General features: G+C 43.0%; 1 protein-coding gene across 2 annotated transcripts in view; it reads right to left on the bottom strand.

The window, feature by feature from the left end:
* The window catches only part of HEATR5B (HEAT repeat containing 5B), an 88,757-nt gene that overhangs the window by 6,713 nt on the left and 63,072 nt on the right, over nt 1-18,972 (bottom strand). Inside the window, exons 30-35 of one of the 2 annotated variants that reach the window (XM_019549724.1) lie at nt 17,936-18,196; nt 15,070-15,197; nt 12,415-12,559; nt 9,846-10,130; nt 7,127-7,351; nt 1,872-2,023 (exon numbers count right to left, since the gene is read on the bottom strand). In XM_019549724.1, coding sequence (XP_019405269.1) covers nt 1,872-2,023; nt 7,127-7,351; nt 9,846-10,130; nt 12,415-12,559; nt 15,070-15,197; nt 17,936-18,196 — 1,196 coding nt within the window. The remainder of the gene's footprint in view (nt 1-1,871; nt 2,024-7,126; nt 7,352-9,845; nt 10,131-12,414; nt 12,560-15,069; nt 15,198-17,935; nt 18,197-18,972) is intronic. The other variant, XM_019549725.1, reaches the window with a different exon arrangement.

Here is an 18,972-nt window from a genome sequence, read left to right as displayed (position 1 = left end):
TGACCCCAGTATTCTTTCCTGCCATGGCAGGGGTTCGGACTAGATGATCTGCTCAGGTCCCTTCCGACCCTAGAAACTATGAAACAACATTTGGACTTCCAGGATGTTTCTACCAGGATTTTCCGGTAGGAAAAAAAAAAAAAAGTGGAAAAAAAAACCCCCCAGCACAATGTTGCAAAAAAGTGTGTGCTGGCACAAATGGAGGCCTGGCAGCCTGGAGCAACATTCTGGCTCTATGCTGTCCTGCTGCTGCTGCAGCACGCCACCAGGACATCAGGTTATAGTGCTGGCCCCAGCTTCCAGCTCTCCCTGGCTGAAGAGCCACGAGAAGCTGGGCAAGGGCAGTTTCCCCAGGTGAGACAATGTGTCCCCCAACAAAGTACACTTGTAAGGGCTTGTGCTTGCAGCGGCACAAAGTAGCAGGACAAATTTGTGCCACTACTATTTGTGCTGCTGCAAGCGCTGTCCCTGCTCATCTGGACATGGCCTATAGGTTTTCTATATAGGAAAACTCCATAAGCAGTAGGGAAAAAGAGACGAGGAAGTTTTAGCCTACATAAATAAATATGGATTGGCAGTATACTGAGAGAGCAAAAAAAACTGGATAATGGGAAGAAAGGAAAGAAGTCCTGAGGAATTCCACATGAATATTCTATGTAAAATAGTTCATTCTTAGATGAAAGACAGGTGTTTTTCTTCTTAAAAAGAGATCAAGGAAAAGAGTCCTTTCAGTATCTTAAGGCTTTGGGAGCAGAGAGAATCACTATTTTAACATGGAAATCTACCACTGCTAACCTCTAACCTTCATAACTAATACTTCCAGCCAGCTCAATGCTGTCATTGCCTAGGTAAGAAAAAGAGTTGACAGTTTTCTTTATCCAAATCTGTTAGTTTTAACTCTTAAATAATCAGTAGCTACTTTAAATGCAACTATAATTGAACTGTTATTATTAAGTGAACTGTTGACTATGAATCTCTGGATACATGAGGAAGGAAGAGCAAAACAGATGGAGTCTGTCAAACCAAAAGCACAAGTCACAAAAAAGTGTGAAGAGACTTCAGGTCCCCACCATAAGGGTTTCTTAGGTGTGCTAGTGTAAAGTCATCTCTCTGACCTGGCATTCCTTATGGGTTATGGAATAAAATTACATTTTATGAGTTTCTATCTGCATATCTGACTACCCACAAAACAAACTGATTTCCACATAACTAAAAAGTAGGTTTAATTTCACACTACTTTGAGTCACACCTCCCTAAAATGCATCATATTAGCAAAGGTTCATCTGAGATGATAACTTCAAAAGATAATGAACACAAGCAAGTTCACACATGTAAGTCACAATTTTAGATGTCCTCAGATACGCACACACAAATTACGTAACTGCATACCTAAATTTGATTTGTACATTTAACGAGTTTTGATGAACACATAACAGACGCACAAATTTTGCACATGTATAAAAAGAGGATCACTAGAAATGGGGGGCTTCATTTTTATCCACTGAGAAAAAAAAGTGTCAAAACAGTATCAGGGAAAGTGGGGCTAACAAACAAAAACAGATGTCTTTAGCCACATAGGCTTTTCCTCGCCTAAATTCATATATATGAACAAAAATAATTTTCCGTTTAAGGATTTCAGAATCTACCATAAAGTAACTTGAAACCCCTAAACAGTTGCTTAGGGGCTCGTTTGTTTTTAACAAATGCCATGGTGCAACAGTTTAAAATTATGACTAATTTGACACACAGTACCTGATTAGTTTTTGACGGAAAGTCATAACAATTTTCAGGAAACTCAGAAAATGCAGTATGCTTATTAATTAGTCTTATATCAAATATTTATGGGGTACATTCCCAGGTGATAAGCTTACCCATGGATCACAAGAATTTAATGCATTTTTAAATCTGTTCACACAACCATTCTGCAAGGACTGCACTCCAATTATTTCTGCACTTGCGGACCAAAGGAAGAGAGCAATAGCTGTTAGCATGCTTACTTCATCAAGAACAGGCTTAGAGGCCTCTGAAAAACAAAAAGAAAAGAGCAGACTGTTAGCTTATTCTGAAAAGGGTTTAGAATCTGTTTAGTAAATCCTACCACACCAGGATAAATTCACAATGAGGAAACATGCTGGGAACGACCTCAACTGCATCAACTGCATACAAATATGCATCTATTCAGTACCAGATCCGCATTTTTATCATTACAGACAACGACTGATATTCCTTAGTTTGTTTAAAATGACTAGTCATCTGTTGTAAAGTGCTTCAACATTTCTAAAACTTCTACCTATTAAACCTAAATTATTCAAGCTTAATCTCTGACTAAAAGCATTTTTATGAGTTTTAATATTTAAACAAGCAAATAAAGCTACTTTTGGGCAAGACCATCCAATGAAGAAATATGTTTCCCATTATTAAAATATTCTTTTAAACATCATCTGCAGCTGAAATGGCTGAGGGCAGAAACCCAAAATCTAGTGTGGTAAAAAAGTCTGCACTGGGAAGGGCCTTGAAGTATTCTAAATAAACACTGGTTTTGATTTGACTGATTGTATAAACCTTCTGAAAAAAAAAAAAAAAAAGCACATGCAGTACACCTTGTACATATTCTTCTTTCTAAAAGGGTAAAGTATTCAATTCCACAGCGTACTGAAAAATGCACTGAAGATACGCAAACCCAGTGTTTTGTATATCAGCGTGACCCTGAAGGCTAGACGAGCACACAGGGAAGCATGGGGCTGGAACTCAGTGAGCAGGACTCAATTCTGGCATGCAGGGCAAGACCTGAGGAGGGGCAGTGTGGAGTACCAGGGCTCAACCCCAGTGTGCTGGGCCTGATCTTAGCATGCGGGACTGGTAACAGCAAGTAGGGCCAAAGTGAGGCCTAATCCAGATGTACAGGAGCCAGCTGCGGCCACATTGGGCCTGGTTCTGTCACATGAGGCCCAATCCAGGCCACAGACTGGCTCCGCACCACTTATCTAGCCCACAGGGCCAAACAGTTGAGTACCACAGGTATAGATAACTTAATGCAATAATTCACTTCTCTCAAATATGCCAGTGGGATGGTACTGTTTAATCAGCTCAACTGTCCCTGCACTCTCACATTTGTCTTTTTGCAGAACTCTATTCATTGCTCTATTTAATCTTCATATGCAGACAAAAGGAATGCGGTGAGATAATTCTGGCTGAGGTACCATCACTATGTAAGTGACAAAATAAATAATAATGTAACTCTGGATCTCTTTTCAGCACAGACAACAAAAACTGCAGCCTCTTTGCTCTTCCAGTGCAAGGGCAAGGTAGGGACCTAGAGGAATCCAAGTTGGTTAGAGTTTATGAAAACAAAGTAGAGATCCTCTTAGTGGATGAGTAAGGGGTATGATTTTCTTATTACTGAAAAGGTACATTCAATCCTTTATCAAGCATACTTAGAATCTCTAAGTGGTTTTTGCACCCTAACTTTATCTCAATTCCCTATTGGTCAATGGCTAACTTCCCCCAGTATTCCGTACAGGGAACCCTTGCTATTTGTGAGTCTGCCATTCGCAGTTTCAAATATTCGTGAATGCCGAACCTGGATCTTAAATACGCTTCCAGGAGCTCCTAGGAAGCTCTGTGCTTGCTGCCGCCGCAGTACCTTTTTCGCGGATTTCGCCGTTCACAGGGGATACGAGAATGTATCCCTCATGAATGGCGAGGGTTGCTTGTATTATGTTATTGTAAATCTCCTTTTCCATTCTGAACCTTGCTACAATTATCTATACCTGGCTTGTCCAACATGTGGCCCGCCAAGCCATTTTCTGAGGCCCGAAGTGTTGCGACAGGAAACGAAAGTAAACATTATTTACTTTTGTTCCCACCCCTTGTCCCTCCCCCAGCAGCTTCCTAATGGCTGCTGAAGGGCTGGGGAAGGGACAAGGTTGCCACATGCACCATGTCAGCTTGACGTTGCTGACGTGGTACAGCTCCTCCCCTCCCCCCTCATCTCATGGTGCCCCTTCCTGGCCCCACTGGCCAGAGCAGGTCACGGTGCAACGGGCACGGGGGGCACGGATGCCAGCTCAGAGGGATGCTGCGGCCAGGCCCGTGGGAGATGCTGCTACCACTGCTGCTGTGGCTGTCCGGGCACCCCCCCCATGCCTGCAGACGTCATGCTGGGGGTGGTGAGTCGTGGGGCCCAGGGAGGGAGCCCTGCCGGTTGGGCTCAGGCTTGGGCTTCCCCAGGCGAGAGGGAGCAGGGGCGTGTCTCTGAACATCCCGCACCCCCCTGTAGGGTCCTCGCATGTCCGTCTGGCTGCTGAGGCCAGGCACGCAGGTACGCAAGGATCTTCGAGGCCGCCCAGGTGGCAGGGAAGATACGGTGGGGTCAGGTGGCACCCCTTGACCCCTGTGCCCCCAGGCCATGGCTGGACTGGACAGGCCGCGTGAGTGCCCGCTCCTGCCGGCCCACTGGGTGATAAAAAATTCATGATCTGACCCCACATTTAAAAAGGTTGGACAGCCCTGATCTATGCCCTTTCTACCTCCATAATTGTATTATTATTACATTCTTCATAATAAAAAATTATTTTATTATTACAGGAAACCTGTAACGGGGTGGCGCCCTAGGGGTGGCCGTGATCTCCCCTAGCACCCCCTTACCATGCCAAGTTTGCCTCAAAGCACCCTCAAGTCTCGCCTGTCACGTCTTTGATGTTATTGTATAATAGGGAGGCTGCCTATCCAGCCTCCTGGACACGGTTCTCTGCTGTACCCTGGTCCCGATCAGTAATGGGTGTCTCAGTGCACCCCAGCCTTATGGGCTCTGCGTGGCTCCAACGACCCCTTTACCATGCCCCGAGCCTCGCAGATGTAACTAATATTGTTTGGTCTCTCTCTGCGCCTTCTCTGGTGCTCGGGCTCTCTGCAGCCCTGTCTCTCTCTGCGCCTTCTCTGGTGCTCGGGCTCTCTGCAGCCCTGTCTCTCTCTGCGCCTCCCTGGATGCCCAGACTCTCCACAGCCCTTTCTCTCCCTGCGCCTCCCTGGGGCTGGGGTTCCCACGCTGCTGTGGGTCTCCTATGAGACCTCCTCCAACCCCTAATAGCCTCACCCAAACCTCCAGTGTAAACAGCAAACACAGAACATAAGCCCCTGGGCTATAACATAAATTCTAGCTGCTTACCTGTAACTTCATTCGAGCCACCCCAAGGGTGCTCCATTTCTCCCCCAATATCAGCCTGCTCAGGCAGTCCAGGCTCTCCTCTTCACTTACTTAGGCAGAGCTCCTTCCCCCTTGGCAGCCAGCAGTCAACTCCCCCCTGGCCTCAGGTTTGTAATTTATATAGGCACCAGGCCCTGCCCCTTTCAGTCAGCTGACCAGGCAGGTGCGAGTCACTACCCTCATTAACCGGTTATCCTGGCAACCTGCACCTGGGTCCTTATCTCTGCTCTCAAAGTAGCAGACACCTTAGTGCCCCGCTACAAAACTTATTACACCACTTCTCAAAGCTCAGTTGGTTTCCAGTTTCACTGGGGTATGTTTCAAGACAGTAAATCTGATCTACTGCAGTGGTTCTCATTCTGTTTTTAGATTCAGTGCACCCCTCAGAAAATGCCACCTCTTAGTTTTTCCTTGTTTTCTGATCATACTGTACTAATCCCACCTTTTAGCTCCAAAATCTTACGTATATTATAGAATCATAGAAAGAAGGACTGGAAGGGACTTGTAAGATCATCAAGTCTGGTCCCCTGCCAGGGGCAGGAAGTAATTGGGCTCAAACGAGCTCAACAAGGAACTTGTCCAGCCTCTGCCTGAACACCACCAGGGACGGCAACTGCAACACCTCTGCTGGAAGCGTGTTCCAGATTCTAGTTACCTGTATGGAAAAGAAGTTTTTCCTCATGTCTAGCCTAAACTTTTTCCCAACAAGCTTGTGCCCATTTGTCCTTGTCCTCCCAGGAGGTGCTTTTCTGAAAAGTTGCTCTCCCAGATCCCAGTGTTCTCCCTTGACATATTTGTAGGTGGCTATCAAGTCACCCCTCAGCCTTCTTTTAGTCAGACTAAAACGCAGATCCTGAAGTCTCTCCTCATAAGGCCTATCCCCCAGGCCCTTGATCAAGCAGGTGGCTCTTCTCTGCAACCTTTCAAGCTTGTCCACATCCTTCTTGAAGTGTGGTGCCTAGAACTGGACACAGTACTCCAGCTGTGGCCTCACCAATGCCAAATAGAGAGGGAGGAGCACCTCTCTGGATCTACTGACTACATCTGCTGATGCATTCGCTACGTTGGCGATTTCTTCACACTGGTGGCTCATATTCATCCTCTGGTCAATTGTCACCCCCAAGTCCCCTTTGGATGCAGTGCCAGTCAGTGGACCAGTGGACCACGATCTTATAGATATGGTGAGAGTTCTTCCTACCCAGATGAAGGACCTGACACTTGTCCCTGTTGAACCTCATCTGATTGTGTTCAGCCTGCAGAACCAGCCTGTCAAGGTCTTTCTGGATCTCTGTCCTGTCCTCAGACGTACTCACTTGTCCCCACAGCTTGGTATCATCTGCAAGCTTAATCATTGAGCTTTTCACTCCCTCACCCAGCTCATTGATAAAGATGTTAAAGAGTATGGGCCTAAGCACTGATCCCTGGGGGACACCAATGGAGATGGCCCTCCAGGATGAGGCCACTCCATCCATTACCACTCACTAGGATGGCTGCTGAGCCAGTTGCCAACCCACCTTACTGTAGCCTGATCTAGGTCACAACTCTCCAACCTGAGAGGATTTCATGGGAAACAGTATCAAGCACTTTGCTGAAATCTAGGTAGATGATATCCATCTCTTGTCCCAAGTCCAGCTGGTTAGTTACCTGATCATAGAAGGATACCAGGTTTGTTAGGCATGACCTCCCCTCGACAAAAACATGCTGGTTGTTTTTCAGTACCCCACCAGTTGGGAGCTTGTGGTTGATGGCCTCCCTTGACAAATTTTTTCAAAGATTTTTCCCAGGACCAAAGTTAGATTGGTCTACAGTTAATAGGGTCGTCCCTCTTTCCTTTCTTAATATATCCTATTAAAATTGTATACAAAATGCATAAATTTGCCTCTCCATTAAAAGCTGCTTCAATGATGGTCAATTGCTTACCTGGTTGAGAGTATTCCAAGATAGATGCCAGAGTGCTTCGGATTAGATTGGTCCACTGCTTTTGAGTTTCATCAGTCTTGATGACTGGAAGAGTTACAATAGTTTTTAACCCTTGGAGAGCTGCACTGACTGGGGGTGGAACCTGATTATCCACTGATTTTACTGCTGTTTCTTTCAATACTTTTGTATTCAAAAACAGGATTGTGGGTAATATCGTCATGCATCCTGAAATAAAAAACATGGTACATTTCTTGCTGTTAACTTTAACAAATAGTACGGTATAGTCTCTTTATCTTTTCCCAGAGAGGCATCTATTATCAACAAATATGCCAAAATCTACTATAATTTATCTAATGATACATATAATTCCATATTTTAACAATTAACAAAGGAATTTGTTGTTCTATTCTGAATGCACAGTATGATTAACTTATTCCATTTTGCAGGGAAAAAAAAAATCAAGATTCATTTGGTCAGACAGAAGAATAGGAGGCAGCACAGCTCTCACTTGCGTGGGGGAAAGACTTGGACTCCAGTCCTTGTTCCAAGGACTGTAAAATAGAGAAAGGGTGCTTGTAATAAGAACCAAAACCTATGACTTCTATCCTCCCAAGCTGTAAATACTTGGCTTGTGTCATGCTCACTCTTGCTCTAGTGCTTGCTCCTAACCCAATGAATCTTGTATTCTTTTCTGCCAAGTGGAACAGCTTCAAAAGAAAGCATTGACAATGCCCTATCCTAGAGCTGCCTATAACTTCAGAGTCAGGGTACTCTCTAGAAAGGCAGCAGATACGGGTTTTATCCCCTCAGGCAGAACATGACATTTAACTTGGTTCTCCCATATTCTTAGTGAGTGCTCTAACCATCAAGCTTTTGTATAAAGGGGATACCACTACCATTTTCTCCTGGCAAAGCAGGAGCACCTGTGTGTTTTGCATACAGTTCAGTTCTGTACATTAGGCAAGCGCTGGGCAAATCCATTGCATTGGGCCCCTCAAGGGACATAGGCAAGTGTATTCACTCAGCTTGTGGCTCCAAAGGAGCTAAGATGCAAGACAGGAACCAAGTTGCTCAAACCCTAGCACTACTAAGGTCCCTGACACACAATACACTTAAGACACGATTAACTGGTTAATTGCATCTTAAACCGTGCTTTGGCCACATGTTCATTCAATTAATAGTGTGATAAAACCAGGAATAAGTGGCAAAGATATTACACAAAATATGAATTAACAACTTCACGGTTAGCTCCTATCGTATCTTTAACTGAATGTGTGGCCATTGCTCCTAGCCTCCAGGGCACACTCAAGAGGTTGGCAGCACCAGTCAGCTGATCAGCACTCTGAGGTGGGGGAGCACAAGCTCCCCTTGGCTGGGAGCCTAACTCAGCTGATGGAGCTCCGAGCCATGGGAATGCAAGATGCCTCTCCCCCACCCCACTGCAGCTAAGAGCTCTAATTACTGACAGGGCTCCCAGCTGCAGGGGGCTACCATGAACCTCTGTGGCTGGGAATCCCATCAGTGATCATGGTGTGCCCCTGTGGCTGGAAGCACTGATCAACTGATGGGGCTCCCAGCCACAGAAACGAAGACTACCAATGCAATATGGCATGATGGGATCTGACGCTCAATCAGCATGGCATGGCAGGAAGTGCAACTGTTGAGATCATTCATCCAATCCCATTTCACCTTTTTAATATTTGTCAGTGGCCTAAATGACATGCTTCTGTGCATATACAGGAGCCAAAATGTGGGCAACCAGGGAAAGTTTGTGTCAGTAGGTTCAGGCACCTTAACGAGTTACACAGAAGTTATGTGGATCATACTTTTGGACCTAGGGGCCAAATTTTAGCCAAGGCCCTTTGTGATCTAGCTCAAAACCTTTTCTAGTCTTCAGTTTCCACATCTGTGATATAAGGATAGCAATGCTTCATTACCTCTCAGGGTGTTGATAGCACAAGTTATGTAGGATGTCTGGGGCATATAAATACTTTAGGTTATTACTCTCCCTTCCCTTTCATCCCGAGGGGCACCAGAGATCTCCTAACATACCATAGGTGTATACATCCTCTTTTTTGCATCCTCAAAACAAACATGTCTTCTGGCTAAGAAAGCCCAACCAAAAAGGTCTTTCACAGGTTATCAATAATTCCTTAGCTGTCCTGAAAGGTCCCTGCTGAATGTTAGAAGTTCTCCATTTCACACAGGGGTGAAGGCACTACTCAAGCACTCTTTATCTGACATCTCCCAGAAAGAAGGCAGGGTAGAGTTCTTTCTTTATAGATGTGCCTTTTTAGACTCAAGGCATGTCTTCGAAAATGTCAGCTCTTAGTTTTCACTCATTTACGGAAAACTAATATAGCAATTCTTTTCTTGAAAAGAAAATGGAAAAACCACAACAGGTCTGAACGGTTTTAACACTATGATTTCCTACTTAAAACCTCTGGATATCTTATGAATCATGTTTGCACACCTAACAGTGTCACCGTGTGACACTCCGCAGCATCCCTGAAAAGATCTCAAGGCACCTCAGGTTGCTGCAGCACCCTATTGGTGCAACTCTATCTTTGCCTTCCATCAGCTTCATTTTAAAGTGGTCTGCAACACAGAAAATATATAATTGCAGCAACAATTGGGTATTGTTAAGACAAACACAACCGTGTATGTAATATTTATCATAAACACATTCATTTTTACATATTTAGTTATAATACAGTACCAGCAGGAGAACACAAAGAAGGCAGGTCAGATAGGATAGTAACTGTTGCAGCCACAAGACGAGAACTTTCTTCAGACAGCTGGAGCTTAGTAGAGACATGGCTTGGAGAGTCTGACATTTTTGTATTTAGCTGTGGCATATGCCGTACTAAGATAAACATTAATAATTCCATAGCTGCAAAGACGAGAGATTTTCCAGGCACAAGACCACCACTCTCACCACCTTCTCCTAACACAAGACAAGTTTCTTTTTCCTTTATGTCCTCTTCATCTGCAATGAAAGATGCTTGGTACAATAAAAAACATAACAAATATTACATAAAATCATTGTACGAGTGAGTAGCATTTTGAGAAAAGCTAGCAGTTCACAGTAATTTATGATAATGGAGCTGCTAAATAAAATACTGCTTTTCAAATTGAAACATAGTTAAGGATTTTAAAATTGCCTTAAAGGTGGTGTGATTACAACTGACTTAAAAATTACATAAAGACTCCAGAAATTAATACTTAATAGTTACAACATAGCATTTGCAGTTTCCAACTTTTTTTTTAAGTCGCATGTAAAATTATAGCTGTAAGATGCTAACTTCTGTAAGTTACAAGAAAGTGTCATGTGAAGTACACTGTCATAGGTTTTCTTTCTTTTTATTAGTAATAAGCACATAACAATTTGGTAGAACAAAATATTGAAGTGCAGTATGACTCCAAAAATGCCATCATGCTATTGTTTCTCTCAATTATTTCTGTATCAAATGTATTCAGTTTAGAAGACTGTTTTCCCCAACTGGCACATCTACAAGCTGTGTCTTTTTCTTCTCCTGCACCTCAGTAATAAAGGTTTGGAAGGTTAAAATAGGTCTATATAGCCCAACTGAATTTAAAATAGCTTCAGGGAACAACTGGTACCACACCACCTGAGACTGGAAAGATAAATGAACTTTGCTTTTGTACCACCATAAGAATTATTGTGGCAGCACAAAACCCAAATAAAAGAGAGATCCATGCCCTTGTTGAACCACAAAAGCACAAAACTGCGGTCATGACACTAGCTGGTATAACTTATACTGCATTTTTGTGACAGATGTCAGTTGTTTTATGACAGGAGAACACAGGCAATCTGGAGCTGCCCATACACTCCAGCTGCCCCAGACAGGTGCTCCCAGGGCTTCAGGGGCCTGGATTATCTTCTTCCAGAAGCATATCCTGAGAATCCCCCAGCAGGGAATTCCCCAAACATGCACATTGTGTTGCTGCGCCCAGACATGGGGTGCACCTCTGAAAATGAGGAAAACACTGGAGTTCCCATTTACAGGGAAACATGCCAAGTCAGTTCCCCATTTACAGTTGGCATGCAGGATCAGGCCCCTAAAACCCCAGGACCAGCACAGGCCCAATCCTATGGGACAATGTTGCCAATGAAGCAGATCAACTCTGCTGGGACACATCCCGCCACAGTTCATCCTGCTCCAAGGACAAATGTCTGTTTATAGCCTTAGAGTCTTTTAATAAAAAATTCTATTGATGACAAAAAGGAGCAGAATGCCACTCAAAAAGAATAAAGGTGCTTTACCTGATCACAAGATGACAATAAACTACCAGTGTGATACGACTTTGAAAAAAGCCACTGTGATCCTAGAATATATTAATAATTACTTCCAGTAGAGACAGAAAAGTATTGATGACAAAGTACATCTGAAATGCCTGTGTGCAATTCTGGTTATTTATAATCAGAAAATAATTTAAACTGGTGCATTTACAAGGGAGGAATTACTGAGACCCAGGGTGCACAACCACTGGTCTATGGGCCAGAAAGCCATATCTTCCAGCCTGCAGAGCTCCACACAGGTCTGAAAATTTGGCAGCACAGCCAAATTTCCAGACCCATGGGGAACCCTACACGCCAGACAGCATGGCCCTGTGTGCTAGCTCAGGTGCAATGAACCAGGGCAGCATAGGATCCAATCCAGGCATGTGGGGCAGGGAGGCATAAAACAGGATTCAGGTAGTATGAAACAGGACCAGGCAGCATATGGCCTGATCGAAGAGCAACCCCAGGGATCCAGTATAGGGACTGACGCTGCACCACTCATTTGACCTGTGGGACCAAAAGGTTGAGCACCACTGACCAAGACAATCGGGGGAAAGGTGAGTAGTTTCATACAAGAGGAGACTAAATAGTCTAGCAAAACAAAGGATGAGAGAGGATACAACTGCCCTCTGTAAACACAAGAAAAGAAAAGGAAGCACAGAAACAAATGGATATATAAAAAGGCCATCAATAAATGCAACCTGAAAATCAGAAGATTCAAACTATGAGAGAAATGAGATAAAGCCTACCTGTACTAGCAGGGGTCTTGTCTCTGATACAGAAAGAACCCTGCTGGTACAATATTAATTTAAAAAAAGGTCATCTATAGGCAAGTGTATACAAACGTACTGAAAGGATCTGTATAATAAGGAAGAAACATTTTTACCTAGATCCACGCTTTCATAAATTTCAGTTCATCACCCAATTCACTATTTTCCTCTGTTAAGACAAACAGTTTTACATTTGTTACATATAGTCTTACTCAGAGTGTTTCTTTTTTCCTGCAAATAATCTTGAGCTGCTCTCACTATCTGCTGGACAACTCCAGTAATGAGCAGCTGGACGGAGGGAGGGTCCCATGTCAATAAAAGTCGATGCAATACACTTAGAAGTTCAACACCAAGGAGCTGGGATAAATTGAAAAGAGAAAAGTATTTAAAGAAATATAAATTAGGAGTGAATGGTTCATAAGAGAAACAGAAAAAATGGTTCTGACCACTGTACTATTGTTCTTAGACATAAAATATATTTTCAGTTTTAAAAAGGCAGTTATTTGGCACACACCATGAGCCAGACCCTATTTCAGCTATTAGACAGCTAAGTGTAAAGCTATCCCATCCTGTTCAAGTCTTGAAAAACTACTGATATAAAAGGTGGATATTACTGCTCAAGCTAAGATTACAGTGTGTTACACAAGCAGTTGCTTTAACAGGTTTTCAAGGATGTGAATGGAGTGGACTAGGACTGCATTTAGGTGCTCAAGATTACTTAGACATCTAATAGATGGAATAGACTCTGACCCTATTTATTTTACAATTTAGTTCTGAAAAAATATCTTTTGAATATGGCCTGCCCCGCCCTTTAACTTGCTAAATCATTTCCTTACTCTAAAACAAATGCTTTTCACGCATCACAATCCGGTATTTTCAGAAGTGAAAACTGGTTAAATCTAATTCCAAAAGCAAAAGACTGCTCACTGTGATATGTCCTTGAGAAACATGAGAGATTGCTGCTCCAAAATGCTCCTCTCTCTTCTTTTTTTTTGTTTTTACTCTAATGATTCAATTTTGAAGTAAAATGTAAAAGTGCAAAATATCTGCAGACCCTCCTGCCTGACAATACTTAAATAGATGCATCTGACTGAACTCTGCAGTCTCTTTTGCTTTATTCACCCCAGCTAGCTTGAAAACTAACTTCACAGACTTCTGGAAAATATGGAATACTGCATATAGATGGGAAATCTTCTCATGGCCAAAGAAACCATTTTTTAAGAACTATACTCATAGAAAAATAAAGGTGGTCATGATATATCTTCCCCAAAAACTTATCCAGCAGGTTGAGTATTTTCTAAACAGCATATTGAAAATTTATATCCCTTGTAAACACCGTAAGCTGCTAAAAGAAGATGACCTAGGAAAACTAGGGCCCCCGTCTACACATTACAGTTATGCTGCAATCAACATGTTATGACTATTAAGTGACTGCCAGCCCCAGCCTGAACAACCCAAGTTCATGACTTGAGGATGTCTGGCCAGGGCCAACAACCAACTGACTGTCTGTCGGACAGCCACAGGTTAACTGGAGACTCAGGGCTGTCCAAGGTGAAGCCAACCATCAGCAGACTATTGGCCTTGCACGTGGGGCTACAGCACCTAGCTTTCAATTTGCCAATGCAGTGAGAGGCCGAGATTATGATCCCAGGCTCTCTTTGAACTGACAAATAATGATGGCATGGTTGCTCCCTGATATCAAATCACATCTCCTGCCATGCATACATGGGGCAAGGGCCTAACTGTTCATACACGTCTTGGACATGGCTGCGATGTGTAAGCAATGAACAGTATTTCACTAAACCCACTGAGCTCATATGATCAGAAATATCTCCTGAATATTGTAATGCATTACAGCAGAGTAAAGGAGAACAGACTCACTCCTCAACTCTCCAGAGCTACAAAATTAAAAGGTTTAGGGTTTACTATTTTTGCTCTGTACTACTAGTCTTTCTAAAGATTTCCATGTAAATTTCCCAAGTGTTTTCTACGCTGCAATAGTATACAAAACAAAGGAAAAACATAAAAATCTATTTATTTGCTAAGATTTATTAGGCATTAAGGAGGATAGAGTAAGCAATGATCTTGACACTGACTTTAGTGCTATTAAAAATTAAAGATGATCTGCTGGTGCAAATGCAAAAGTTTTATACATTCCCTGGATTTCCCCTATTCTGCACAAAAATCATCCTGGGAATCTGACTTAATCCCATAACCTCCAGGAAATAGTAATCTCTCTCTAATGACAAGACAGAATTTTTATTTGTTGGGTATACAACTCATACATGTCTCTCCATAACAGAAGGCAACATGTTAGATACTGAACATAATGACAAAAGTATTTCCAGCATAGCTTTTATTCAAAAACGGAACTTTGGAAACAATTTTTTTTTTTCTTTTTAGATTGAAATTTTAAATGGAAAACATAGTCTGTTTGTTGCTGTTCATTTTTAAATTATTATTTTAAGGGATATTTTTCCTACTCAACCCCAGGCATTTTTTTAAAATAATTTTTTAAAATAAAATTTCACAAAGACTTTTTAAAAATAATTTCACAGAATGGAAAATGATTTTTTTTAAATCAGATCATTATAAGAAACGAAAAGAATACTTTTGTTTTTTTCTAAGTTTTGGTAGCTAGTTCTGCCTAATTTTTTTTTTTTTTTATCAGCTCTAATGATCACAGACACAGAAATATTACACAGATTAATTATGGACTATCTATATTGTATGTATACACATGTATACATGCACACATACTTTTATAAATGGCATTTACATATTATATATACATCATATCACATGCACGATGTACATATGTACAATAGAGTTGTCTAAAAATATACCATTAGACTTGTGTACTATACCTGATCCTCTGCAATATGTATTCTAGCACAAGGGGAATCCAGTAAAGTGTGCAGGGCTTGTAAGCAGGATGTGACATGTTCAACAGGCTCCTCAGGCCTAGGGGAGCAGAGGAATTGTATACTAACACCTGAAAAGAAATAAACTTTGTGTTTTGTATCCAAAGATAGGGATTACTTTTTACATCACATTGAAATTATAGAGATCCTTATGAATTCAGAAAATCCACAAAAGTAATAAAGCACATTAAGAAAGCTGGTATTCTAAATCCTAAGAAAATTGTACATGTGGACACTCTCATAGCCTTGATCACTGAAATCACCAAATGATTCATTACTAATAGATGTTACAGTGGCACTGTAAAAGTAGATAACTACTACCTTCAAATCTACAGATGAGACACTGCAGTGCAGGTAAAAGCAAGGACTTGTCCAAATACTTTTTACTGAATAATGTTCCCTAGATCACAATTTTAAAACTATTAACAGAATACAAGTCTATATACTAAAATTTGTCATCTGAGCTATATACAGATACCCAACACATTTTTATCTTTGAACAATAGAAACAAAGTCTGATACAGGTCTTTTTCACAGCTACAATTCTTTTTTCTAAAGAGGGGGGTTTCCAGGCTATGCACTAGAAAGAATGCAAAAATCAAGATAGATGTCATTTACAATAGATGTAGGAGTTGAGGTAGATGTCATTTACTTGGATTTTAAAAAGGCCTTTGATATGGTGTCTCATCCCATTTATAAATAAACTAAGCGATTGTGACGTAGATGATTACATGATCAGGTGGGTGGTGAAATGGCTTATGAGATGCACCTAGGGAGTGGTGGTGGATGGGTCAGTATTGACCTGGAAAGATGTGGGCAGTGGGGTTCCCAGGGTTTGGTCCTTGGACCAGTACAGTTCAACATCTTCATCAGTGACTTAGATGAGGGCATGGAGAGCACTTTGTCCAAATTTGAAATTGACACCAAATTATGGGGCAAAGTAAACACATGGGTAGGCAAGAAATTGATTCAGGTGGATTTGGACAGGTTGGAAAACTGGGCAGAACAGAATAGGATGCAGTTTAATAAAGATAAATGCAAAGTGCTGCACCTAGGGAGAAAGAATAACCAGCACACAAACAGATTGGGAGATAATGACCTTCTAACTAGCACAGCAGCAGAAAGGGATCTCAGAGACATGGTAGACTCCAAGATGAACGTGAGTCGTCCATGTGACAAAGAGATAAGTAAAGCTAACTGCACTCTGTCATGCATTAGCAGGTGCATCACAAACAGGTCTAAGGAGGTGATACTTCCCCTCTATGTGGCATTGGTAAGGCTGCAGAAGTACTGAATCCAGTTTTGGGCGCCGCACTTCAAGAGGGATGTGGATAACCTTGAGAGGGTTCAGAAGAGGGCTACTGTATGGTTAGGGGCCTGCAGGTAAGGCCCTGTGAGGAGAGATTGAGGGACCCGGAACTCTTCAGCCTCCGCAAGAGAAGGCTGAGATGATCTTGTGGCCCCCTACAAATTTCACTGATGATACCAAAATTTGGGGTGAGGTAAGCACGCTAGTAGGGAGGGAAAGACAGCAGCAAGACTTGGATAGGTTACAGGGGTGGGCTAGCAAAAACAGGATGCACTTCAACACTGACAAGTGCAGGGTGCTGCACTTGGGCAGCAGTAACCAGCAGCACACTTATAAAATGGGAAACTCCCTTCTTGAAAGCACAGAGGCAGAGAGGGATCTTGGAGTCATTATTAACTCCAAGATGAACATGGGCCAACAACATGAGGTCACGGTTGGCAGGGCTAACCGCACCTTGTCGTGAATCCACAGGTGCATCTCTAGCAGGAACAAGGAGGTGATCCTCCCCCTCTATGCAACACTGGTCAGGCCACAGCTGGAGTACTGCATCCAGTTCTGTGCACCCCACTTCAGGAGGGATGTGGACAACATGGAGAGGGTCCAGAGGAGGGCCACTCGCATGATCCGGGGGCAACAGGGCAGACCCTACAATGAGAGACTGTGGGACCTGAACCTGTTCAGCCTTCACAAGAGAAGGCTGAGAGGGGACCTGGTGACTGTCTATAAACTCACTAGGGGCGACCAGAAGGGTTTGAGTGAGACCTTGTTTCCCCTAGCACCCCCTGGTTTAACAAGGAATAACGGCCACAAGTTGCTGGACGGGAGGTTTAGATTAGACATCCGTAAGAACTACTTCACAGTTAGGGCGGCTAGGATCTGGAACCAACTTCCAAGGAAAGTGGTGCTGGCTCCTACCCTAGGGGGTCTTTAAGAGAAGGCTTGATGCCTACCTAGCTGGAATCATTTGAGCCCAGTTTTTTTTCTCCTGCCCTGGCAGTGGTTCGGACTTGAAGATCTATAAGGTCCCTTCTGACCCTACTCCTATGATTCTATGAAATTCATCGGGGGGGGGGGTAGCAGAAAGGAATAGGAGACACTCTATTTACCAGGGCACCCCTTGGGATAACTAGTAACAATGGCCACAAATTGACAGAGAGCAAATTTAGATTGGGCATCAGGAAGTACTTCACAGTAAGCGTTACTAGAATCTGGAGGCTTCCAAGGCAGGTGGTGCTCTCCCCTACCCTGGAGGTCTTTAAGAGGAGACTGGACAAGCACCTGGCTGGGGTCATCTAACGCCAGCACTCTTTCCTGCCCAGGACAGAGGGTTGGACTCAATGATCTACTGAGGTCCCTTCCCACCCTAAAAATCTATGAAATCTATGGATAGATGGGCCATTTTCACTATCACCAAATATCATTAAATGTTAAGAAAATGATATCCACTTAATACCACAAAGCAGCTGTGTTTAACTCTGAAATGTAATCCATGACTCTTACCTAAAATCAAATGCATTCTATCTTTGTTTATCTCTAGCAAAGATTTAGTGGTAGGTGGTGTTCCAGGTGCCTGGTTTAACATAATAGATGTAGCACGTTTCTGCGAATTAGGTATTGCTGCAGCTGCTTCTTCTGTTGACTCGGAAGTATTAAATCCTGTACTATTTAGCCAGAGTGCCACTGCATGCAGTATTGGAGCCCATGAGTTCCGGTAGTGCAATCTAGCTGTATCAATTGTCTCTGGAGTGTAAAATGCTCCACCTGTTAAATTATCAAACTAAATGTTAACTCACAGAAAAAAAACAGCCATTAAAGTCTGACATCTTGTGGTATAGTAGCAGTGACAGATCATGGGAGTAACAGGAAATACCTACATATCCACTTGACCCTCTATAGCAGGAATGGGCAATTATTTCAGCTGAAGGGCCGCTTACCCAGTGTCGTAAAGCTGTGAAGGGCCGCATAGGTAACCCCACCCAGGGCCATCCCTGGGGGAGTGGCAAATTGGGGCAACCACCCTGGGCACCAAGCCCCACAGAGCCAGGCAGAGTGGCCACGGTGACTCTGCACTGCTGCCGGTTTCACATCCGGCCATTCAGCACCCCATCCCCTCGCCGCTGAATCCATCACCGGCTTCTAGGGGCAGGGCCCAGCACAGGCTGATTTGACTCAGGCCCCGCACCCTGCTAAGGTTGTCTCTGGCCCTACCCCTTGAAAGGTGCCCCAGCCCTTGGTTGCCATTTTGGGACTGGAAGTCCCGCCCCCTAACCCCTGAACTTTGCCACCAGGAGTTCCTCCCCTTGCCCCCGGAAGTACTCCTTTCAGCAAATGGGTTTGCCATCTTGGAACCAGAAAAATATCAAATTATATTCTAAAAAAAAAATCAAACATCTACTACAACATCCATTCATTTGATTTCAAAAAAATATTTTTGCCCTGATTTACATGCGTTTGTGTAATGTACATAAAGGTGATTGCACAATAGCTTAAAATGAAGTCTGACTCTTGTATATTGTGGGAGGTAGAGGGTCTGGGTG

Source organism: Crocodylus porosus, unplaced genomic scaffold (assembly GCF_001723895.1).
Source record: "Crocodylus porosus isolate Cpor-Errol unplaced genomic scaffold, CroPor_comp1, whole genome shotgun sequence".
In the NCBI taxonomy this organism is placed as follows: Eukaryota; Metazoa; Chordata; order Crocodylia; family Crocodylidae; genus Crocodylus; species Crocodylus porosus.
The sequence above is the reverse complement of the archived record's forward strand: the minus strand, read 5'-3'. Positions and strand labels throughout refer to the sequence as shown.